A 26,848-nucleotide genomic window follows, 5' to 3' on the forward strand; every position below is an offset into this window, starting at 1 on the left:
TGAACTAGATTACTCTGAGTTTTACTTAAAACTCAGAATGTTTTCTCATTTGATTCATTAACATCACTGTATTAGAAAGTACAGGAGAGGGTGGTGAGGTTTAAAAAAATGAAATTAAGATCAAGAGCATGGCCTTCTAGTTCTTCCATTATGGAGTTAAATTGCTGATATCACTTCTATTCAAAATACACTACTTTCTAAAAATTACTGCTAAATTTTATGTGTTCTGATCATTGTTTTTATGAATGATGCAAGAGAATGTATTGAGTTCAATTAAACTTATTGGCATAATTTTTGTTAATTATGGCACTATAAAAAAGAATTGCTTTCCTTTGAGAATAAAGCAAAAATACCCCAAATATTTATGCAGTAATATTCCTCTCAGGGCATGCTGCTAATGAGAAATTTATATATAACTTTGTAAAAAGGAATGTTTTTAAGTTCTGAAATGATATAGCATATACTTGCCTATAATCCCTAGGCTGCTATTTTACTGTGATATTTCTTTGCTTGTCATTCTAATAAAATATTAACATGATAAACTAATTTTTTTCTGTCAAAAACAAGTGTTGAAGCATAATCACTATTTTCTTCACTTGATAACATGAGGTTTAACTTTGTAGAACTAGTCTAAATTTATGTCACGTTCTTTCCCCTTTTCAACTCCACTCTTGCTTTCTGGTTACCCCCATTCTAGCAATACAAGACCAAGTCCAGCTACAAGGCTTTTGCAGCAATCCCAACAAACACATTGCTTTTGGAACAGAAGGTCAGTGTTGGCTCAAAAGCAGACTGAATTTTGGTGATGTTTTCTAAAATTGCTTATGTCATTTTTTTATGTTTAAAAAAAATTCTGTTTTCAAATTCTGCCTTTACTAAAATAAAATTCTGCTCTTAGTTTAGGATGACGTGGTGAAAGCATCTTGGTGGATAGAATCGGAGACATCATTGATTTATTGGTACAGTCTTGGTAGGAGCCTGGAGTTATCCAAGCTACTAAGCAGCTCTGAGAAACTTGATTCAGATTTGGGTACATCCCTGTCCTTTGGAATTTTAAATGGTTATTAATATTTAAGAGCTTCTACCTCTATTCACATTGATCAATAGAGTAGAGGTAAAATGGGGTTACATGTGGGCAACTGGCCACCTTTGAAATTTGATGATTAATAGTGGCTTCCACAGGGTGGAAATATTTTAGCCAAACATCCAAACATCTTTATCCATTTTCCTCAACCATTGATCTGACCTCCATGAATGGGAGGGAGAGGTTGAGATCCCTTCCAATGACCCAGCTACTTTCACATGGCTCCAGGGTATTTTTGACTTGCTATTGAGTCGCTAACTATAAAATTACAGGATTCTGCCTCAGTAGGTAAACTAAATTAAAGCCCCTTGTTTCATAAGTCCATTACAAAGGCTCAAATGAAGCCCCAGTGGAGGATCATATCAGAATTGAAGTGAATCCAATTACCAAGTCTAGGACATGACACATTTCTTATGTTATTTTTATGATATTTATGTTGGCAATTTATCTTTGCATGAAGCCCATTTTTTTCTGTGCAATTATAGTGTTTCAAATAATGTTATAATTTGTCAAAATGTTAATGTTTGCAACCAGGTGGTATTTTGACCACTGGCTTATGAGCCTACTACATTCTTGTTATTTTAGCATGATCTGGAGAATAAAACTGTTATATATTCTCTTGTCTAAAAAAGTAGGAATTGTTAGTGGGAGATGCTAAGTGGTATATAGGTGAACATTGGTTGGCAGTATCTCTTATATCATGTATCTCTGATAATAAATTCCCAATTATCCGCCTGTGGCCCAGAGTCTATGCTCTATATATCTGAATGCCTTGAACTGGGGGGTGGGGGGTGAGGGAGCCATCTGTAACTTTTTCTCTAGCTTCTCTTCTGAATTTTGACCTTCTATGGTTCATTGAAAGACGAGATGGGCATAAAACACCAATTTCAGGAGGTTTCAAGAGGCTTCAGGAAGTGACACCTTCACCAGATGCCCCTTATCCTATTTTCTAGAGTTAAATATTATGTGGAGTCATAGTAGAAGTGTTCCCTCACCATAGACCTTCTCCCCATTTCAGATGGACATTTCCATCTGAAATCTGGTCACAAGTGCCTGCCTTCACAGAAATGGGAGAAACTCTCCCACCCAGTAGCCAGGCAGAGAGAATAGGGGCTGTTGTGCCACAGTGTCCTTCCCTCATGCTGGCCAGCTCTCTTCTCTTCCAATTCAATGGATTTTAGAGATTATAATCCATTAGTCAGTCATTAAAAATGAGGAATGATTAGCTTAATTTCAAATTGCATCACAAACCCGTTTCATAAGTGTCTATGGTGGTATCGCTTTGCATTGAACCTAATGCAAGTTCATATGGGAGAGGTTTTGTGTTTTTAATTTTGAATAAAACATACTGTTCAGTAAAATTATTATTTTTATTTTTAGTACCACAACATGTAAATATCATGATATCTAGTTTAAAATATCTAAGTTTAAATATCATGATATCTAATTAAAAATATCTAATACAATTATCTAGTGTGGATAATGGTCTCTTGGCTAAGATGTTGTTTTGGGGCAATAAATATTTGAATTCTTCAAAGGTCACAGGATATAACATGATGTTTGTTTTTCTTTAGAGCCTTTTATAATTCCACATTTTTTTTTTTTTTTTTTTTTGCTGGCTTTCCCATGTTATGTATTCCTCAATGAGAGATTTTACTTTGTAAGAATTTTTAAATAACAAAAGTATTATCCCAAGATTTTATGAGAGTTTATTTCTATTTTCAGTAATATTTCTTGAATGATATTGTGCTGTTTCTATCATGATTGCTGTTTTTTAAAAATAAATCTGGTAATTTCGATCTTTTTGCCCATCTGTTTATACAATAGAACTCATCCTATGCCATTAAAATCAAAGGGACTTATTTCTGAATTGAGTGAGTAAATTAAAACTCTAATCATCAGAGACTCATCTGTTTGGGAGAGGATTAACATTTTGGAATATTTTAAATCACAGAAGGTTTTCTGAGATCCCTTTAATATCTTACAGAACAGCACAATTAAGGGGTACGGTGATGGCGCAGTGTCATTACAATATTCTGTTAGGGTCCGTGCTGTGGAACAACTTGAAGATAGAAAAAGCACATTTATTTCGTCTTAAGATGGATGGGCAATTAATTCTCTCCCCCAACCAGATTTTTTACACCACATTCTGTTTTATAGCATATAGTATAATTAATGAGGAACCAGAATCACTTTAAAAAATAATACTATTTTTAAAAGCAAAATTTTCTCCAAATTGAAATACAGGCATCCCTTCCAATCAGACATTAAGTTTTCATTGAATCCTTGGATTGGTTTCAGTTTTAATCACCCCTTGATGAAGCCCATAATTTTCAAAAGAGTACATTTTGTTGGCAGGGGACACGAGGTTTCTGATACTTCAATTCTGTAATTTATTGTCCGCGTCAAACTTAAATTTATAGCTTATTCGGTTTTCTATCATTTTTTCCCCTATGAACGTTTAGGAGGGAAACATTTTAAACTAAAGCCTTAACTAAGGCTTTACAGGCATCATATTTTAATGTGTTGGCATTGGGGTCTTTGACTTAATCTCCTGCCAATAATCATCTTCTCTAAGATTGAGATTGAGACAAGTGATTATAAAGCAGGAACAAAATAATGAGATGAACGTGCATTTGTGACTGTCCTTATTACAATATGTTCAACAATATACTGGGCTCTGTAGAGGAAATAATTTTGATATGGACATTATTTTTTAGTCTCAATGTAGGTACTGCTGTCCTTTTCAGAGAATGTTGACGATCTCTCTCTCTCTTATTGACTAATTTTTCTTCTTAATCATCTTAGTCCGATAGCAATAGGTAAAAAGTTAAAATTAAACTGAAGGGCACATATTAATATTCTAAATAAATGGATTATTATTTTTATTGAGCAATTGTATTAAGGAAAGGAAAGATGAAGGGATATTTCCTTGAAATCAAATAATGCGAATATATATTGTCTCACAGTGATTAATTTTTTTCCATGAAAGAATACACTTTTTCCTTGTAAGTAGTTTATCTGTTCCCTTCCTCACAATTATTTCTCAGGATAAAATCAAGGCTATGGTTAGGTACTGTTTCCCAACAAATGATATTACTATGCATTTAATTCATAAGCTTAATGTGTTTGAAAGAATTTTAGAGTAGCTCAATTTTATAAATAGCACCTATAAATTATAAGATTAATTATTTAAATGAAAGTTACAGGAGAAAAATTATTTTATTTTTCCTGGTGGAAGGAGGATAAAGAACAACCGTTTTGAAGACAGTAGTAAAAACTGTGCTACAAAAATAGAAAGGTAAAGATTTGAGATATCTTGTCAATTGTCAAATCATTTTATTCTAAGTTGCCAGTTTAATTTTTTAAAACATGAGTTGGTAAACTCCAATCTGATTAAACATATGTCTTTGGGTGAGACTATTTTAGGATCTTTGCGTGTCTCAAAAATTTAACAAAATCTGGTTACCGACTTAGCATATGGTCTAGACTAGAGAGACATCTCTTAATTTAGGTTAGTTCAAGAAGTAAATGTGTTCCCAATTTCTTTAACAATGGGAAAGTGCCCAGGACCCAAATCTATACAAATCTATACTAATTGGTTCTTCTTGGGCAGTTGTCTACCATGCAACTATTTCTTTTAAGGCGCTTACTAAACCATATTAAAGTGTGCATATTGGTTGTTGTTTTTTTTTCCCTACTATAAAGTATTTGAGAAAATCTGTTTTGTTAAACAGTCATTGAATGAATTAATTTAGTTTGCACCTGGGTAGGTCTCTTAAATTTCCAATTTTATTCCACACGATTTTAAAGCAATTTTTTGCTCATAGGACTGTAAAAATAAGGGGGCCTCATATATGGCAATTAGGATGATGATAAGCGTCTTCCTTTAGGGTAGAATAAGCTTCATCAATTCTAATTCCATGGAAAAGATATAAAAGGCCTTCTGCTACAAGGAAAGTAAGTTGGTTTTAGACTTGGTACCTTTTAATGGTTAAAGAATGCAATCACAATGGCTGCCATACTGAGTACTTTAGCATGTCAGACACTGAGCTAAATGCTTTACTATCCTCACAACTCTGTGAAAATTTTGGTGCTCCAAAATGTCAACTAAATTTCCCAAAGCTGCAGGGCTAGTGAGTTGCTGAAATGGACCTTAAGTGGGATCTGATTATCCCCTAGCTTTGCCCTGCTCACCATGCAACAGTGACATCAATTAGCTAAAGTGAAATATTGAGCAAGAGGTGATGTTTTGGATAATTTTTTATTACTTGCTAAAAGATATTTAAATCTTCATTAAATTAGAGCAGCAAAAAGTTTTTTTTTGTTTTGTTTTTTTGTTTTTTTTTTGTTTTTAATGAGGAACAGTTAAAGGGAATTGGAAATAACTTAGTTCTGACAAGACTTAAGTTAGTGAGGGTTTACAAAGCAGCCCAATTTTCTGAGTTATTAAAAGAGAGGTGGTGAATTACAGTAGAGGAGGTGCTGGCAGGGAATCAGGAACACCCTTCTGATATACTTGATTAAACGAAGAAAAAGTCTAGAGGCTTTGAAATTAAGCCTTCAGGAACAGGTTTGAAACTGGCCGTAATGACTTGCCAAAACTCCCTTCCTTCTGTGTGAGAGGAACAGACATTTAATCCTCCAGAGATCTTGGGATTAAAAACAGCAAGTAAATTTCCTCAATTCTTGAAATTTTTAAACCAATCATATGAAAATAATCTGCTGATAAATATTCCTAGACCTTTAAAGAAGCTGTAATTTTATATATTGGAGGCCCCTTTGGCTTACAGCATACATTTCCCCCTTTTCTTCAGATCTGAATGCTATTCATACCTGAATCTCCAACTAGAGAATCAAAATAAGATTTATTTAGCTGAGAATATCTCCAATCCTACAAATGGTTTTGTATTAATGACTAAAAATCAAGCAAATCTCTTGTAGTCACAGGATTTATTCTACCAAATAGCTGGTCAGATTAACAAAGTATAGCAGTTTCTGGGTTCTGCCTGAATTGATTTTGGGGAGGTTAATTTTATCATTATTGAAATACAGTACTCGCCCATGAAATTTTTGAAATCCAATCCAGTTAGATAGTCCAGGCATCACAAAAAGTTTACAAGCCCTTTTAGAGTATCCTTCCTTTGGAAGCAGTTTACTTTCTAACTCTACTTAGAGTGCAACTAATTCATTCTATTTTTAGATTTTTAGAACTTAATCCTATTTCCAAAGAGAGCAGGTTCTAATCAGTCTGCTGATTCAATATATCTGACTTAACAGTGTTTGCAATTCCATGAGAGATGCTCCTTTTGGATGGGGAACACCTATTACAGTGTGTGGGCATATATTCTCATAAAGACTTTGATTTACAGTGCTTGCTCCTAGTTCTTGCCTCTTAATTATAATGTCATGCTGAGCTCAGGAACTATTTTCTTCTAAAAGGAGATTCACTATGTCTCTTTTCAAAAACTGGGCCCCAAAGTTGGTTGTGCTGAGCAAAATATAACCACTTTTAATGAGACTATTTCTAACCATTAGTTAAGAATCTTTAAAAATAGGATTCAAAGCATGTTCCATTTATGCCTCACTTGGCTATCAGACAGTTTGGTAGAAAATATATGTTTTTTTAATAAAATCTTTTATTGGAGAATATTCTGAAAGAACTTCACTCAAAATGAATAAATCTAAAGAAACATCAATACAATCCTGCTGGCTAAGTTGTCAAAAAACAATCTATGGTCAGGCTTCACATTAATGGAGATTTAATATATTTTCTTTTAATACATTTTTGTACTACAGAGAAAAAACCTACTTTTTATGGCTGCTAGAAGGAGTGGATCAAGATGATATATTTGACAGAGAACTCCTTGTCAATAAAAAAATCAATTCTAGTGAATTTCAAGGCTATTCAAACTCAAAATAATCCCCCTTCCAAATTTTAATGCAGTTCGAGTATTGTCTCCATTTCAAAGTTTCAGCATTACTGACTGAATACTAGTTATCTTCCTTAATTTTCCAAGCATTCTGAGTAGATAGTTTTTTCATTCTTTGAGTAAATTTCAATACTTTAAGTAGCATAATAAAAGTTGTGTTTGCCTATAGTAATGTCCCACGAAGTAACCAAGATAATAACCTTATTTGATTTTGGCTGAAAAAATATTCGCTCATTATATTAACATGGATCACATACTCAGATCTTTGATGGTAAACAAATTTAAGAAATATGGGAAAATAAATTGTTACTTAAAATATTCAGAGTTTAAACTCCTTCTCTAGAGCATTTTACCGAGGCATATTAAGATCATATTCTTTCTATGATTCATTTATTCATTTAACTCCATTTATTTGTCAGTCTGCCCTTTCAAATCATCCTAAAGATCTTTACTGAAGACATATCATGTGCTGTATCCTGAGACCACCAAGATAAATACCATAGTTTCCTAATTGTTATAGGGCAAATGGTCCAGTAGAGAGGAGATACAGTTGAAGAGTAATGATGATACAATATGCTTAAGGCATGTATGGAATGATGCGGTGCCCCAAGGAGGGAGGGGCAGATTTTGCCTGGTGCAAACGCCAAAAAACATTATACAGGAGCTGGATTAGGATTTTTAGGAAGAATACGAATTCTAAGTGAGCTGAGGGTGGAGGAGGGATAATCTAGGCAAAGTTAGAAGGTCAGGAAGTTAGGAAGGTCAGCACAAGTTCAAAGAACTCAAGTGATCCATTGTGGTTAAAGAGCAGCATGCAAGTGCGGAGTGGGTAGAAGGTGTTGTTGGAGAGCGAGGAAGAGCTAGACCAAGGTTCTCTCCTAAGGAGTTTGTTGTTAATCCTGGTCACTAATTAAATTTTTTCTTTTCCTTTTTTTTTTCCTTTTTTACTTTACAAGTATTTTCTCCCAGTCTATGGCTTTTATTTATTTATTTATTTTGGAGTACAATTGCTTTACAATGTTGTGTTAGCTTCTGCTCTACAATGAACTGAATCAGCTATATGTATACCTGTATCCCCTCCCTCTGGGTCATTAATTTCTGACTTTTTTCTTCTCTATAATGATCGTCATAGTTAGAAGCCATGTGTAGTGTAAAGCCTAAAATTAAAGCCCAATACTACCTGCTTGGCACCTGGTAGAATTGGGAGGGCCTCAGCTGGTCTAATTGCAAGCTCACCTCCCCACTCTGCTCCCCCAGATAAGGTCCCCTAACCCTCCCTATCAAACCGACCAGGTGCAGTGCCTACTTAATCAAACAAGCCGACCACACCTTTCTAAGGAAGCAGGAACACCTCACTCTCTTGATCCTACAAAACCTGCCTTCCACAGCCCCTGTTGTTCACTGTTCCCCGAGCACAGGTCTTATGTGGCCCTGATGGAATGCACAGTTTCTTCCCCTGGGCCATGACCACCTCTGACTATTAAACTGCTGTTGATGGCATCTGTCCAGTGTCAGGTGTCATGTATTTGGCCATCCCCATCACCACAGAGTGGGAAGCCCTTCCCTTATCCCACCAACAGGGTAAATAGGAGATGATTAGAACACCATGTCAAGGAAAAATTAAGCTGTCTGAACACCAGCAAGGAGTTATCCTTATGACATTTTCTGTTCCTTGCTATCCATTACTCATGATTAATCAAAAATATAGAGGATGGAGGAAGAGAGGAAAAGAGAATTTTTTTATGGTAAGAAAGAGGCAGTCTCAAGGGTTTCTATTAGGTTATCATAGCCAATGTTTTATATTTTATTTAATGCAGAGAAATAGATTTTGAAAAAATGATTTTCAGATAGTATTTTCCTTTGTGAGTTATTGAAATAAGGGGGATAGCTTAACATAATAAATGTTTATTTCCTCCCCACATCACAGTGGGGTATAGCTCAACTTGGCCATTCAACATGGCTCTCTGTCAGTGACTCAGAGATGTAGTCTATTTCCATTTTGCATCTTAGGTATATGCTAATAAAACATTTGGTTGTATCAGGCAAAATAGAGATTAAGACACAAAGCACTATTAGGGATATAGAGGGTTACCTTATAATGACAAATCTTTAATTCATGAGGAAGGTATACTTCTTCTAATTACGAATGTAGCTAATAAAATGGTTTCAAACTACATTGAGAAAAATTGCTAAGATCACAGGGAGAAATTAACAGACTCACTACAATTCTGTGAGATTTTATGGTGACTTTCAATTAATTGATGACTTTCAATTATTAATAGAATAAGCACACAAAAGAAAGTGGTAAAACTAAGATGATTTGAAAAAAAAAAGAAAAATCTTGATCTGATAGATACATACACACACACACACACACACACACACAGAGCTCTGCAGCCAACAATTAGCGAATAGATGTTTTCTTTAGCATAAATGGAATATTTACAATTCTCTAATTTTAAATGGAATATTTACAATTAGAGAATAGATGTTTTCTTTAACATAAATGGAATACTTACAAAAAACTAATCATGTCTTATACCATAAATCTCACACTACCTAAGAAATGGCTATTTTGAGAAGTTCTATGGTTATAACTAAATAAGTAGGTAATTTAAAAATTGAGGGGAAAAAACCCTTATATTTAAAAAAAAATAGAAAGAAAAACTACCTTAATGGAAATATCTAAAAATGTATTTAGAATTGAATGACAGTGACCATACAACATATCACAACTTGTAGAATGCAACAAAAGGGATTCTTTGAGGGAAAATAGGATAAATCCAAAGAATGTAGAAGGAAATAAATAGTAAAGATATGAACAGAAACTACTGAAATGGAATGTGAGTATGCCAAAGAAGATCAAAGCCAAAAGTTAGTCCAATTAAGAGATTAGAAATGGATAATTCTACATGGAATTTGATTAAGAACAAAAGCAGGTGGACACAAATAAATATTAGAAATGATGAAGGAGATGGACCAAGATGGCAACATAGGCAGCTTCTGAACTTCTCTCCTCCTAGGGACACATTGAATATAAAGCTGCACATGGAGAAATTCCCTCTGAGAGAAATCCAGAAACCAGCTGAGTGACTCCAGCATCTCAGATTAATAAGAAAATACCCATACAAAACCTGGCAGGAATGGCTGAGATACATTCTTGCCATCAACCCCATCCCTGGCACAGTGCCAAACAATTGGGAGGGAAACCCCAGCTCCCAACTTTGCCCTGAGGTTTTAGGCTGCACATCTAATGTCCCAGCCTTTAAGCCTCCCACCCAAGGGACAAGCCCCCAAAATACTTAGCTCCAAAAGCCCATGGGGCTTGTGCCCACAAGAACTACAAGACTCCTTATATTGGAGATACTAGTTCCACAGGAGAAAGTAGGCAGTTGTGGACAATGCCTCCAGGTCAGAGAATAGCTCATCAAATGTTTCAAAGATATTTCTTCTTGAGACATACAGGGCTTTCTTTGAATTCAGACTTTACTACATGTATATTTGACTAAAATCCTCACATGAGAACTATTTCATTTATTATCACTAGGCACTAGATGAACCAGCCAAGACAGAGAGCATCTCCAAGGACAACACATTAGATCCACCTCTGGAGGTAATGGCTTCAGATCACCCCTGCTTTTGAAATGCAATCCCGAAACTCATTGCTAACCCAGTACCTGGTTTCAATTCTTCCAGTTGTGTTCCCCTGAACAGCTCAGGCAGCAAACTGAAGAGCTCTGTGCTACCATTGATAAGGTCTTACAGGATTCCTTGTCTATGGTAATGCCTTAGACTAGACCGTGCAATTCAAGCCTTTGCTTTGCTTCACTTCATTTCCCGCTGCTTGGCTAGGATGGATGCATCATAAGCTTGTCCTTTTTTTTTTTTTTTTTTTTTTCTAGCATTCTTCTGATTCTCCTTCAAGTTCCCTACAGACATTTTTGGGTTCTGACACAATCAAAGTATGTATGTATTTAATATAATTTACTGAACCATAAGAATTACTAGATTAATGATTTTTAAACTGCAGGTCAAGGCCCAGTAGTGATTTGGGAAATTAGTGGATAGCAACTAGCATTGTGTTTCTTTTTGTTTTTTGTTTGTTTATTTGTTGTTAGCAAACAGCATATTAAAAATAGAATAATAAGAATATAAACTATCAATCAAACTGTATTATTCCAAGCAGTGAGTAGGTATTGTTGACATTTATTTCAATTCATTTGCATGTACAGGTATAGGCATGTGTATATAGGTTGCAGTAAAATCTATTTCTAACTGTAGGTCAAGTTCAAAACAGTTTGAAAGCCAAAGTATTAGACTGTGTTGTTATATGTTGGCATTTAAGATATAGAACTGTATGTAGAATTTGTGACTTATTCTCATCCCAAACCATAGCTTCAGTCCTTATGTAATTCCGAGCCCTTAGACTTGTAGAAACTGAAAATGAGGTAGACTAAAGTAGTGTTAGTCTTAGGGATTTAATACTGGTATTATTTCTGGAATTCTTTTCTTTTGGTTAACTGAATTTATTTCATTGTTCGTTGACTCAGAGGGACAGAATCCTGGATATTTTAGATCATTTGAGGATTACTAAAGCATTGTTATAATTGAATATTTAAGTACTCCCTTCTTATCATGTAGCCTTTTTCATTTGTTGGGATGAAATATTACATTTCTCCAAGTTATTATTTTTTGAATGCTTTGTACAGATCTACTTACCCAAATTTCAAAATGATTGTGGTTTTTCTTTTATTGATAATTGTTAGGCTTTTTTGGTCAGTCTTATTTTCTCTCTTGGAATTAGTATAAATACTTTTTGCATATTCTTTTTCAAAATTGGACAGTGTATGTATAAAGTAGATTTTATTTTATTTTACTTATTTAAAAATTGTTATTAAAGTTGATTTACAAAGTTGTGTTTAAAGTAGATTTTAAATGTACAAAATTGCCTATAACTAAAAGAGTATTTCTAATTTTCAATTGGAACATTATAGACAAATATCCTTTAATAATGATGTAGAAGCCAGGTAATCACTCATTGTCAATATTATTATATTTTAGTAAAGAGAACCTGCAAATGGATACTTATAGCTTCTCTATTTGTAACCTGTTTTGTATATTCTTTAAGTCTTTTAATCTAAAGATAGAAAAGTTTGATTTACCAGAGACTATATAAATTTTAAATGTATTTTTTTCTCAATTCATTTGTTGGACATGTAAAAATACCCCATATTATATTAAATGTAATAGGAATAGGACTTAAGTAACATATGAGTAATAACCTGTATTATTGATTTATTTAACAAATATTTAATGCTTATAGTGTTAAAGATACATTATTCTAGGCCATTCAATTTAAGGCAATTATTTCATTTAACAAATATTTATTAGTGCTTACTATGGGCTTGGCACTGTGAGGTACTATCGTGACAAGTGTGAGCAAGGCAGAGTAATCGGAGAGGCGTACTTTTTTTTTTAAATTGAAGTAGAGTTGATTTACAATGTGGTGTTAGTTTCAGGTTACAGCACAGTGATTCAGTTATACAAATATACAGATATGTATTCTTTTTCAGATTCTTTTCCCTTATAGGTTATTACAAAATATTGAGTATAGTTCCCTATGCTATACAGTAAGGCCTTGTTGTTTATCTATTTTATATATAGGAGTATGTATATGTTAATCCCAGCCTGCTAATGTACCCCTCCCCACACCCCCTTTCCCCTTTGGTAACCATAAATTTGTTTTCTATGTCTGTGGGTCTGTTCTGTTTTGTAAATAAGTTCATTTGTATCTTTTTTTTTTTTTAGATTCCACATATAAGTGATATCATATGGTATTTGTCTTTGTCTGACTTACATAAGTTAGTATGATAATTGCTAGGTCCATCCATGTTGCTGCAAATGGCATTATTTCATTATTTTTTATGGCTGAGTAATGTTCCATTGTATATATGCACCACATCTTCTTTATCCATGCATCTGTCAACAGACATTTAAGTTGCGTCCATGTCTTGACTATTGTAAATAGTGCTCCAATGAACATTGGCGTGCATGTATCTTTTCAAATTGGAGTTTCCTCTGGATATATGCCCAGGAGTGGGATTGCAGGATCATATGGTAGTTCTATTTTTAGTTTTTTAAGGAACCTCCATACTGTTCTCCATAGTGGTTGCACCAATTTTCATTCCCACCAACAAGGTAGGGGGGTTCTTTTTCTCCACGCTGAGAGGTGTACTTTGGATATAGCGATCCGAAAGTAGGATTCAAACTGAGACCATGAAGGAAAGAAGCCAGTCATAGAAAGATCAGGGAGAATAGCTTTCAGGAAGAGGAGTAAGCATGTGCAAATATCCTGTCAGGAAAGAGCTTAGTGTGCATGAAGGCCAGTGTGGTTGCAGTATGGTGAACAGTGTGAAATGAGGTGAGAAAGGGGTGTAGGGACGGTGAGGATATTTACATGCCATGCCATGAAGTTTGGATTCCAGGGAAAATGGGAAGATATAAAAATATGGGGGGAATAATATGAAACCATTGAGAAAGATGGCTGATGGCTGCTGTGAGGAGGCTACCGAGGTCAGAGGAAACATGACGGTGGCCTGGTGCAGAGGAGCTGCAGAGAAGCACTGGGTATGAAAGAGATATTGCAGCCTTGCTTGGGTTTGGATGTGTGCAGAGAAGGAGAGGAGAATCGTGGAAGAGCTCCCGCTCTTTGCCTCGACTGTAGACAAACGTGAAGGAGGCTCAGTGTGGTAGAGGGAAGAGGGTTATGTTTATTTGGATAGGATAAGTTCAAGATGTGTGTCAGGAGGCCTTAAACCTGTGTGCTGGAGCTGGTAGGATGGATCGGGGGATGACTGGTACGTCGATGCTGTGGACACCCTGTACGGAGCTCCCAGGAACAAAATATTGCAGGTCCAATCAAGAAGAATGAAAATCTATTGTGGTCAGAGCAGTGTGGTAACATGGAAGCTACAAGAGCACAGTGTTTAAGAGAGTGTGATCGTGGTGATTGTTGCCAAGAAAAAGAGAATGAATAAGGCTAGAGAAGCGTTCATAAGATTTGACTTTGATTTTGAAACTATATTGCTATTGCTTACGTATTTATTCTCATCGTTTTGATTTTTCTAGCCTTTAGTAGCCCATACAGTCCTTGTGAACCTGAGGCTGTTCTTTTTAGTCTCATATGAAAATTGTGACCTTATATATTGATACATAACATATATGTAATTTTTAATTCATGTTTTCCCAGATGTATCTTTTATTACTTTTTTCTATTATTATTATTGTTTTACTATTTTCTATTACTTTATTTTTTTATCTTTTTGTACACTCATCTTATTTTCTTCAAGACAACATATTTCTAGATATCACTTTTATAGTTGATCTGAAATTCTGTTTATCTGGGACCTTAAACCATTAACAATTACTGTAATTCTTCTTATATTAGGACTAATATCTCCTATCTTATTTTATATTTGCTACTTGAACTGTTTTCTTTTTTGACTTTCCTGCTTTCCTTTGGATATTTTGATATTTACTGGTTTGAAAATTTTGAAAATTTTACTTTACATTTTTGTTACTTTTCAAATTTATGTCTAAATTATTAAGGACAATAATTATGCTTATTTTCCTATCAATTTTAAAGCTTACATATATCTTTTTCTAAACTTAAGTTCCACAGCATTTTTCACTTTCCTGTTGTTTTTAATCAAGATTGATCGATCTATCTATTTATCTATCTATCTATACATATGTATGTAGACATAGTTTGTTAGTATTTTTTGGACATCTAGATCTGAATTTTAATGGTTATATTTTTCTTGATTTCTTCCTTATTTAGACACTTATACTTTATTTAGATCCTCATTTCTTACACATTCATAGATTTTCCTGGATTTATTTTTCTTCTTGTTGACCTCTTTGTTGTATTCAATAAGGTCTTTTTGTATTGATTCTATTGCCTGTGTTCCTGAGATTATCATTATTTTGCCCTTTTATTTATTTATTTTTAGTTAAATTTATTTGTTTATTTTTAATAGATCTTTATTGGAGTATAATTGCTTCACAGTACTGTGTTAGTCACTGTTGTACAACAAAGTGAATCAGCCATATGCATACATATATATCCCCATATCCCCTCCCTCTTGAGCCTCCCTCCCACCTTCCCTATCCCACCCCTCTAGGTCATCGCAAAGCACAGAGCTGATTTCCCTGTGCTATGCTACTGCTTCCCACTAGCTATCTATCTTACATTTGGTAATGTATATATGTCGATGCTACTCTCACTTTGCTCCAGCTTCCCCCGCCCCCAACCTCCATGACCTCAAGTCCATTCTCTATGTCTAAGGCTTTATTCCTGCCCTGCCACTAGGTTCATCAGTACCATTTTTTTTTTAAATTTTAGATTCCATATATATGCGTTAGCATACGGTATTTGTTTTTCTCTTTCTGACTTACTTTACTCTCTGTGACAGACTGTAGGTCCATCCACCTCACTACAAATAACTCAATTTTGTTTCTTTTTATGGTGAGCGATATTCCATCGTATATATGTGCCACATGTTCTTTATCCATTCATCTGTGGATGGACATTTAGGTTGGTTCCATGTCCTGGCTATTATAAATAGTGCTGCAATGAACATTGTGGTACATCTCTTTTATTTAAAAACATTTTTTAAAATTAATTTATTTAATTTATTTATTTTTGGCTGCATTGGGTCTTCATTGCTGCATGCGGGTTTTCTCTAGTGTGGTGAGTGGGGGCTACTCTTCATTTCGGTGCGTGGGCTCCTCGTTGCAGTGGCTTGTCTTGTCGCGGAGCATGGGCTCTAGGCAGGTGGGCTTCAGTATTTGTGGCACGTGAGCTCAGTAGTTGTGGCTTGTGGGCTCTAGAGTGCAGGCCCAGTAGTTGTGGTGCACAGGCTTAGTTGCTCTGCAGCATGTGGGATCTTCCCAGACCAGGGTTTGAACCCGTGACCCCTGCATTGGTAGGTGGATTCTTAACCACTGCTCCACCAGTGAAGCCCACATGTCTCTTTTAGAATTATGGTTTTCTCAGGGTATATGCCCAGTAGTGGGATTGTTGGGTCATATGGTAGTTCTATTTTTAGTTCTTTAAGGAACCTCCATACTGTTCTCCATAGTGACTGTATCAATTTACATTCCCACCAACAGTGCAAGAGGGTTCCCTTTTTCACCACACCCTTTCCAGCATTTACTGTTTCTAGATTTTTTTGATAATGGCCATCTGACGGGTGTGAGGTGATTGCTCATTGTAGTTTTGATTTGCCTTTCTCTAATAATTAGTGATGTAGAGCATCTTTTCATGTGCTTCTTGGTCAGCTGTATGTCTTCTTTGGTGAAATGTCTATTTAGGCCTTCTGCCCATTTTTTAATTGGATTGTTTGTTTTTCTGATATTGAGCTCCATGAGCTGTTTGTATATTTTGGAGATTAATCCTTTGTCCGTTGATTCATTTGCAAATATTTTCTCCCATTCTGAGGGTTGTCTTTTCATCTGGTTTATGGTTTCCTTTGCTGTGCAAAAGTTTTAAGCTTAATTAGGTCCCATATGTTTATTTTTGTTTGTTTGTTTGTTTTTATTAATTAATTAATTAATTTATGGCTGTGTTGGGTCTTCGTTTCCGTGTGAGGGCTTTCTCCACTTGCGGCAAGCGGGGGCCACTCTTCATCGTGGTGTGCAGGCCTGACTGTCACGGTCTCTCCCGTTGCAGAGCACAGGCTCCAGACACGCAAGCTCAGTAGTTGTGGCTCACGGGCTTAGTTGCTCTGCGGCATGTGGGATCTTCCCAGACCAGGGCTCAAACCCGTGTCCCCTGCATTGGCAGGCAGATTCTTAACCACTGCGTCACCAAGGAAGCCCTATTTTTGTTTTTATTTACTATTTTGTTTTCTATTTTGTTTTTATTAATCTAAGAGTTGGGTCCAAAAAGATCTTGCTGTGGTTTATGTCAAAGAGTGTTTTTCCTATGTTTTCCTCTAAGAGTTTTATAGTGTCCAGTCTTACATTTAGATCTTTAATCTATTTGGAGTTTATTTTTGTGTATGTTGTTAGGCAGTGTTCTAATTTCATTCTTTTACATGTAGCTGTCCAGTTTTCCTAGCACCACTTATTGAAGAGGCTGTCTTTTCTCTATTGTATGTTCTTGCCCCTTTGTCGTAAATTAAGTGACCATATGTGCGTAGGTTTATCTCTGGGCTTTGTATCCTTTACCATTGATCTATATTTCTGTTTTTGTGCCAGTACCATACTGTCTTGATTACTGTAGCTTTGTAATATAGTTTGAAGTCAGTGAGCCTGATTCCTTCAGCTCCGTTTTTCTTTCTCAAGATTGCTTTGGCTATTTGGGGTCTTTTGTGTTTCCATATGAATTGCAACATTTTGTGTTCTAATTCTGTGAAGAATGCCATTGGTAGTTTGATAGGGATTGCACTGAATCTGTAGATTGCTTTGGGTAGTATAGTATAGTCATTTTCACAATATTGATTCTTCCAATCCAAGAACATGGCATATTTCTCCAACTGTTTATGTAATCTTTGATTTCCTTCATCAGTGTTTTATAGTTTTCTGAGTACAAGTCTTTCACCTCCTTAGGCAGGCTTATTCCTAGGTATTTTATGGTAGATGGGATTGTTTCCTTAATTTCTCTTTCTGATTTTTCGTTGTTACTGCATAGGAAGGCCAGAGATTTCTGTGCATTAATTTTGTATCCTGCACCTTACCAAATTCATTGATTAGTTCTAGTAGTTTTCCGGTGGCATCTTTAGGATTTTCTATGTATAGTATCATGTCTTCTGCAAACAGTGACAGTTTTACTTCTTTTCCAATTTGTATTCCTTTTATTTGTTTTTCTTCTCTGATTGTTGTGGTTAGGACTTCCAAAACTATGTTGAATAGGAGTGGTGAAAGTGGGCATCCTTGTCTTGTTCCTGACCTTAGAGGAAATGCTTTCAATTTTTCTCCATTGAGTATGTGGTTTACTGTGGGTTTGTCATATATGGCCTTTGTTATGTTGAGGTAGGTTCCCTCTATGCTCACTTTCTGGAGAGATTTTGTCATAAATCAGTGTTGTATTTTGTCAGAAGCTTTTTCTGCATCTATTGAGGTGATCATATGGTTTTTATGCCTTAATTTGTTAATATGGTGTATCACATTGATTGATTTGCATGTATTGAAGAATCCTTGCATCCCTGGGATAAATCCCACTTGATCATAGTGTATGATCCTTTTAATATGTTGTTGGATTCTGTTTGCTAGCATTTTGTTGAGGATTTTTGCATCTATGTTCATCAGTGATATTGGTCTATAATTTTTTTTGTGATATCTTTTCTGGTTTTGGTATCAGTTAAATCTATCTGGTCTATTGTGTTATTTAAAGCTTTTGTTTCCTTATTTATATTCTGTTTGGATGATCTGTCCATTGGTGTAAGTGGGGTGTTAAAGTCCCCTTCTACTATTGTGTTACTGTCGATTTCCCCATTCATGGTTGTTAACATTTGCCTTATGTATTGAGGTGCTCCTATGTTGGGTGCATAAACATTTATAATTGTTATATCTTCTTCCTGAATTGATACCTTGAACATTATGTAGTGTCCTTCCTTATCTCTTCTAACAGTCTTTATTTTTAAGTCTACTTTATCTGATACGAGTATTGCTACTCTAGCTTTCTTTTGATTTCCATTTGCATGGAGTATCTTTTTTACATCCCCTCACTTTTAGTCTGTATGTGTCCCTAGGTCTGAAGTGGGTGTCTTGTAGACAACATATATACAGGTCTTGTTTTTGTATCCATTCAGCCAGTATGTGTCTTTTGGTTAGGGCATATATACCATTTACATTCAAGGTTATTGTCGATACGTATGTTCCTATTACCATTTTCTTAATCGTTTTGGGTTTGTTTTTGTGGGTCTTTTTCTTCTCTTGTGTTTCCTGCCTAGAGAAGTTCTTTTAGCATTTGTTGTAAAGCTGGTTTGGTGGTGCTGAATTCTCTTAGGTTTTGCCTATCTGAAAAGCTTTTGATTTCTCTGTCGAACCTGAATGAGATCCTTGCTGGGTAGAGTAATCATGGTTGTAGATTTTTCTCTTTCATCACTTTAAGTATATCCTGCCACTCCCTTTTGGCCTGCAGAGTTTCTGCTAAAAAATCAGCTGATAACCTTATGGGGATTCCTTTGTATGTTATTTTTTGTTTTTCCCTTGCTGCTTTTAATATTTTTACTGTGAATTTAATTTTTGTTTTTTTGATTAATGTGTGTCTTGGTGTGTTTCTCATTGGGTTTATCTTGTACGGAACTCTCTGTGCTTCCTGGGCTTGGGTGACTTTCCTTTTCCATGGGAAAGGATTATAGTGGGAAGTTTTCCACTATAATCTTTTCAAATATTTTCTCAGACCCCTTCTTTTTCTCTTCTTTTTCGGGGACCCCTATATTTTGAATGTTGGTGTGTTTAGTGTTGTCCCAGAGGTCTCTGAGCTTGTCTTCAATTCTTTTCATTCTTTTTTTTTTATTCTGCTCCTCGGCAATTATTTCCACCATTTTGTCTTCCAGCTCACTTACTCGTTCTTCTGCCTCAGTTATTCTGTTATTGATTCCTTCTAGTGTATTTTTAATTTCAGTTATTGTGTTGTTCATCTCTGTTTGTTTGTTCTTTAGTTCTTCTAGACCTTTGTTAAACATATCTTGTATTTTCTCAATCCATGCTTCCATTCTGTTTCCAAGATTCTGGATCATCTTTACTATCATTACTCTGAATTCTTTTTCAGGTAGATTGCCAATATCCTCTTCATTTATTTGGTCTTGTAGGTTTTTACCTTGCTCCTTCATCTGTGATGTATTTTTTGCCTTCTAATTTTTTTTTTTTTTTTTTTTTTGATGAGTGGGATTGTGTTCCTGTCTTACTGGTTGTTTGGTCTGAGGCTTCCAACACTGGAGTTTGTAGGCTGTTGGGTATACCTGGGTCTTAGTGTCAAGATGAGGACCTTTGGGAGACCTCACTCTGATGAATATTCCTTGGGGTCTGAGGTTCTCTGTTAGTCCAGTGGTTTGGACTCAGAGTTCCCATCACAGGACCTTTGGCCTGACCCCCGGCTTGTGAACCAATATCCTGCAAGCTGTGCAGGGTAGCAGAAAAAAAAAAAAAACAGAACAATAACAAAGTAAAAAATAAAATTAGACTAAGAAACTAACAGATATGTTAGAAAGAATATAAAAATTAAAAAATAGATGAAACAACAACCAGAAGGGACAACAGAACCATAATAGTAAGAAAGAGGAGGAGAAAAAACCCAAAAAGGTGGAAAAGGCCTTGGCTGTGGAGGGCAGGTCCTAAGCAAGGGTGGGGTTTGGGCAGTGGGTGGGACCTATGCTTAAGACCCACAGGGCTGGAAAAGGCCCTGGGAGGTGTGGGGGGTGGGGCTTAGACTTAATGGAACAGAAGGGGCCCAGGTGTGCCTCCCACCTCTGGTCTCAGAGAGCAGGGGACCCCACCTGGTAGCCGAGCAGGCTTCCCAGGCTCAAGTAGGCAAAGCAAATGCCCTCCGTGCCTCTCCTGCTCCTTTGGTCCTGGAGGTGCCCTCCCTCCTGCTTCTCTTGTTCTCCCCCCAGCCTCCATCCTATGCCCCCAGGACCAACGCAGCCCAGAGGGTGACTCTGAATGCATAGGACGTGGCCCAAGAGCTGGGCAGACTTCCCCAGCTGATTGGGCAGGAGAAACTCTGGGTACATTCCCCCCAATCTGAGCCCCTGAGGGTCCCTCCACTTGGGAACCCCTCCCCCCTCTCAGCTACCCCTCAGGGGCACCCATCCTGTCTGGCCTCCACTTCTCCTCCCCCCTCAGTCCCCCCACATCCTACCGGTTTGCTTAGGGGTTCCTCTCATTTCCTTGGGCATTGAGGTCCCCCACCAGTGTCCAGCATGTGCCCTAGTTGTGGGGAGACATGAACTCCACATCTTCTCACACTGCCATCTTGACTCTGTCCCCCCCCTTCTTTTAAAGTATAGTTTTGCTGGATGTAAAATTATAGGTCCCCTCTTTTCAACAGCTTTTTGTCTAGGTTCTTTTTTAATCAACAACATAACTTGTGAAGTATTTTGTCAGCATGATATTTACTCCTCTGCTACAGAGTGATCATTTACAGAGTGGCACTGTGATCTTTTAGAATTTTATCTTTATCTATGATGTTACTGATTTTTCCTATTATGTGTCTAAATGTTCTTTGTTTTTCTCTTATGTATCTCTTTGATCTCTCATCTAAAGTTTTCACTCTTTTTTTCCCCTTACATTTAAGATCGTTTTAGTCATTATTTTTTTTCAAACATTTCTTTCCTCCTAGGACTCTTACTAGACTGATTTTGTCACCTTTGCTTCTGTATTCTATGTCTCTTAATCTTTAAATATTTTCTTAATTTATTGCTTCCTAATGCCTCTAAGAGAATTCATCAATCTGATATTCCAGTTCAAGTATCTGTTCAGTATCTATTATATTCTTCAGTCCCTATGTTCAGTTCTCTATTATAGCTTATATAGTTCTGTTTTAAAAGTCAGGTTTATTGAGGTATAATTTACCTACTATAAAATTTTCCCCTTTAGTATACAGTTCTATGAATTTTGACAAAGCATAGAGTTGTGTAACCTCCACCATATCCAAGATATAAAACTTCCATCAAAAGAAAAAGTTTCCTTGTGCTCCTTTGTAGTCTATTCCTCCCTGCAACCCAAGTGCACTTGCATGTATCCATAGCTAATTTCTTATTTTTTATTGAAATATTGTTGATGTACAATATTATTTCAAAATTTTTAATGAAATCAGTTAGCTTGGTTGAGAGAGTTTCCTCAGCCATGTTTTGCATCTCCAGTACAAATTTAGAGAAAATATATGACACGGTCCATCATATATAGGTTTTTGTTGTTGTTGTTAGTTTCTGTGAGTTTGTCACAAGGAGAGAAGGAAGCAAGATAAATTAAGGTACTATTAAAATGGCTGAGAATATGAAACATGTAATGAGAGAGGCAGTAAAGCCATAACGGAGCTGGGAAGGCTCATTGATTTTGAAGTCTCAGTGAGGCTGAAGAAATGTTTTGGGATATTTGAGAAATGAAGATGGTAGATGGGAGGTAGAGTTCTAAGAGGAGGATGTGAAAATGAAATTTCAAAAGTTTTCCATTTTATTTGTGAAGGTAACATCTAGGAATGGTCCTGGGAGCAGAAGATTGAAATGGAGTGGATAAGAGTATCTTTGGAGTTGAGCAGCTCAAAGAATTGAGGGGATAGAGACTTCTGTGTGAATTTTGAAATTGCCAAAATTACATAAGGGACTATTATGATCCATGAATGAACATCATCAATAAATAAGATAAAATTTCCTAGAAAGCTGATCAATAACAGCAATGAAAAAAATAATAAAGTGATAGTGTTTAATGAAATAATTTTCAAAGGGACAGGTGGGTTTGTAAAGAAAAGAGGGAGTAATGGCTAGAAAGTCTTAATAGGAAAAAAAAAGGTGAACATATTTATCCCAGAAGTTGAATCTTTTAACATTTTCTTGATTACTTCAGTACTGTAATTGTTTTTATTTTCGTATAGACACCTACAACTCTTCTGAGAGCAGCTGGTCGAGAAACCAAATATGTAAGTCGCTTTATAATTATACATACTGCTTTTTAAATGGGTGCATGTGCATGCTTTGGAGAGAACTCAATTATATAGTCATTTAAATTGAATTAGTTGAATTTTTCATAAATGGAAGGGGTAGGATGGTATGATTGGCCCAGAGGTGGAAAATCAGGTTATGTCAGGTAAGTTTATTGAATAAATTCCTTCTTAAGTGAGGTCTCATTTGATTAGTTTGGCTGAATCAAACAGAATTCTAACACCTGCTTTCTGTCTTTCTAATTATCAAGGCTTAGATGACATTTTCATTTCTGTAATGGTTTATCATGCTTATTATGAAAGAGTCAACTCATATAGTTGAAACATTAAGATTTGTCTGTTTCTAATAGGATTGCCAATTTATTTGATTTGGACTAGTTTGTTGCTTTCTTTCATTTAAATTTTTTTCAAATAAATCAATTTCCACCTATGAGCAAAAATATAGTAATAATTGGTACGTAGGTATAGACTCACACACTTGATTCAATTAATTGTGGGTATCTGGCTCCGAATGTCCTAGATGCACACACACACACATAGCCTCATCCCATTCCTATTCTTTATTTACCTAATAATCCATCATGTGGCCAACTTCTGCTTCTGACCCAACATATTCTAGTGTAAGCAAGATTGTCTCCTAAGCAAGTGTTTAGTTTTTAGTTTAAAAGAAACCAGTAAACTATTCCCTTTAGTTTATACTTCATATTTTCTACTATGTAGTTTTCAGCATCATCACCATTCAGAGTCAATAATTAGTAAATGTAAATTTTGTGACATATCTTCTTTGCAATTTATACATTTCTGCCTTCTTTAGAACCTCCCTAGGGCAGATAATAAATTGGATGAAGTAACTGAGCTTTATCACATTCAGAAAATAATGTTTAGAAGGTATGGATAGGAACACTGCTTAGAACATTTTCTAGAAGTTTTCACTGTTATTTTCTGTTATTACTGGAAGTCATTTGGAGTAATACTTAAAAGAGTGGAGGCATTTAGTGGACTATACCCAAGTTTTAATCACAGTGTTGCTGTTTGCTAATGAATCCTGGAAAGTCACTTAACCTCTCTGTGCCTTAATTTTTTCATCTATAAAATTGGGATACTAATATTTGGTTGATGTAAGATTTATAACTGTTAACATATGAAAAGCCCTTACTGTAGTCTGACACATCGAAATGATTCAATAAATAATGGTTCTCCCCCTTTTTCCCTCTCTTTTTCCTTTGTTTTTCCCTTTATCCATGTCTCCCCCCTTCTCTGCCCCCTCCTTATCTTGGAAAGACTAGACACACCATGATTTAGCTGAGTACCTTGATTCTTCAGTTGGATATAAGAAAAGACAGTCCCTAAAGATGCTTCTATTTTTTTGTGACTGAGACATTCTACAAGAGCCAGACCCAAGAAAAAGTAGCTAGAATATTCTTTACTCTCACCTTCCTTTCTCATCTATTCCTAATTTGCACCCAAGTGCATCTGATTTAGACTCATTTACAATGAGGTACAGAGGGCTGATGCCTCCTCCCACACCTCCTGGAGGTGGATAATTTGATAGCAGTGGAAACAATTCTGGAGGGGCTGCTTCAATCTCCATAGTTAGAAGTTATGTCAAATTGTTCTTCTGTCAGTTATCCGACTTGATTAAAGGAGGTTAACCTTTGCCCCAAACTTTGTGAGAGCATTTGAGTCATTCAAAGTTAACACTGAATGATCAAATAGATTTAATATAGCCTCGAACAAATATAAACTCTAATTCTGATAAGATTCTTGACTTTGATTAAATTTGGTTTCTTGGAAAAGCTTTGTTTTTTAATTTCTCTTACAAAATGACATTTGAATTGTTGTTTGTGACACCTCAAATATGTATTTCTTTTGAAAGACTAAATGGGATGATTTTATGGTGGAATGGGAAAACCAATTTTTGGTGCCATCAGAGAGAAGTCACACTTGTAACTATTTGGTTTCAGTTATTACATTTACTAAGTGATGTCTGATACAGTTTTTTTGAGGAGAAAAATGAAATTTTAGAACAGAAGTGTTCCTTAGCTATAAGCCTTAATCATATGTCAACAATTGACCTTGAATACACTATGTCCTGATTTTTAAAAAAGAATGATACTGTAATATTTTCTTTCTTAAAAACTTTTTTATTTTTTATTTTTTTAAATTATGTTTTATTTAAAAAATTTTTTATTTTATACTGGAGTGTAGCTGATTTACGATGTTGTGTTAGTTTCTGGTGTACAGCAAAGTGATTTAGTTACACATATATTTATTCTTTTCCAGGTTCTTTTCCCATGTAGGTTATTACAGAGTATTGAGTAGAGTTCCCTGTGCTATGCAGTAGGTCCTTGTTGATTATCTATTTTATATATAGTAGTGCATAAATATACGTTAATCCCAACCTCCTAATGTATCTCTCCCCCCTGACACTGTAATATATTTTTCTAGAAATTCTAATATTCATATTAGCAGAGCTACAAATGCCTCATATTAAGTGCAACTTGAATAGTTTTCCCTTAATTCATTAATTAATCTCTACATTTTTCTCCCTTCCTCTCTCACGGAAACTCAACAGCAAATCTGAGAATCCTACAGACTGTAACATTTCAATTCTACCATCTCTCTTCAAAACTTTGAAGAAAGTAGGCATCTTCACAGTATACACCTGCTGGGACTTGGTGTATCATTGCCTTTGTAGAGCTTCTTAGATTCGATTCTAAAGCAGGGATCATGCAGTTTACCAACGTCTGCACCAGAGAGAAAAAAAAGGGAAGACTTAAATTAGAACCAAGAAAAAAAAAGTTTTTTACACTTGAGGATGGCCTCAGCTGCTTAGCACAGTCTACTCAAAATCCCTATTTCTGGGGGCTCTTTAAAAGTATAGTATATAGTCTGTGAATTGTGATGAGTAGAAAGTGTAGCCAGTTCCTAGCTCTATTATTCAATTTCCCACTTTTTTTCACTATTTTGACAAATATTTGAGTGTCTGCCATGCCCCAGTACTCACATGGAGTCACTGGGGTGTGAGGGATGAATAGAACAGCAAGGTCCCCATTTCTGAAGCATAGCATGTGGGAGACAGTAAACAAACTAGGAAAGAGCAATCTTGCAGAAATTGGAGGAGAGTTAGCCAGAGTACTGGCTGATGTTAAAACAAATGTACAAAGTTGCTAGTTTTCAATGTGTCAGTATGTCCATTGGATTTCCAATTTTCCTGGGATGTTGAGAGTGGTTTAATTAAATAATGAGAAATGATATGACTAATTACTCTTTAGGGGACTTTGATGAAAAGCTGACTTTCCTTCATCAAAAAAAGAAAGAAAATCCATGTAAAACAATTCATTTCCTTTTCTTAATCTTGATTGCACATATTGTTACATTTCACATAGTCTGTTTTTTAGGATGAGCCAGATACAGTAAAGGACCTTCAACTTAAACTAATTAAAGTCCAGGTTTTTCTTCAATTCATCGTGTACTTGAATTGCAGTTTAAAGTAATTTAATTGAGGTTCTCTTAAGTGTCATAGAATTTAAACAAGGCGAACAAACACGTTGAGTGGTCCTGATCTCCACAGGTAACCTGTGGGATTGATTAATTTATCATTCATATTTCACTTGATTGTTTTTAACAGATGCAAAATTCAACAATCATAATACCTAGTGTTTTGAGTTCTTACCTTGCAAATCAGCTTTAACTATCTCATTTAACCTTATACCAGTCCTATGAAGTGGGTATGATTATTTCAAATCTCCACTTTATGGAGGAGGAAACAAAGTCACAGAGAAAGCAAAGTCCAACCCAGGTCTTCCTCATGTCAAAGCCCCTGTTGTTATTTTTTGCGTGTACCAACAAGGGCTGGAAATAACTTGTCTTCCTTAAATATTTTATCCATTAGTATTCATATTCTGGGTCTAAATTAATTCTTCATCCCCAGTAAACTCCAGCCTAAACTTTGAATGAATAATTTCATATTTGGTGACAACTTCTAAGATGATAATATTTAGTATATTTCTAATGTTTTAAATTATTTGCTTACATGTAAATTAACTCATAATTTATCAGTTAATCTACAAGTGATTGTTTCTCATGGCACTCATTTTTAAAGAGTTTCTTTCCCTCTATGTAATGGAATGAATTTTCTAATTAAATTTCTCTTTCATTCTG

At 35.5% G+C, this 26,848-nt stretch overlaps 1 protein-coding gene across 11 annotated transcripts in view; it reads left to right on the forward strand.

Annotated features, from left to right (window-relative positions):
- Nucleotides 1-26,848, forward strand: part of MLIP (muscular LMNA interacting protein) — a 282,530-nt gene that overhangs the window by 160,271 nt on the left and 95,411 nt on the right. For 8 of the 11 annotated variants that reach the window (XM_059938984.1, XM_059938985.1, XM_059938990.1 and 5 more), the window contains 5 exons: nucleotides 698-769; nucleotides 10,565-10,630; nucleotides 10,714-10,797; nucleotides 10,920-10,979; nucleotides 22,619-22,663. In XM_059938984.1, coding sequence (XP_059794967.1) covers nucleotides 698-769; nucleotides 10,565-10,630; nucleotides 10,714-10,797; nucleotides 10,920-10,979; nucleotides 22,619-22,663 — 327 coding nt within the window. The remainder of the gene's footprint in view (nucleotides 1-697; nucleotides 770-10,564; nucleotides 10,631-10,713; nucleotides 10,798-10,919; nucleotides 10,980-22,618; nucleotides 22,664-26,848) is intronic. The other 3 variants (XM_059938987.1, XM_059938988.1, XM_059938991.1) reach the window with 3 other exon arrangements.

Source organism: Balaenoptera ricei, chromosome 11 (assembly GCF_028023285.1).
Source record: "Balaenoptera ricei isolate mBalRic1 chromosome 11, mBalRic1.hap2, whole genome shotgun sequence".
NCBI classification, from domain to species: Eukaryota; Metazoa; Chordata; class Mammalia; order Artiodactyla; family Balaenopteridae; genus Balaenoptera; species Balaenoptera ricei.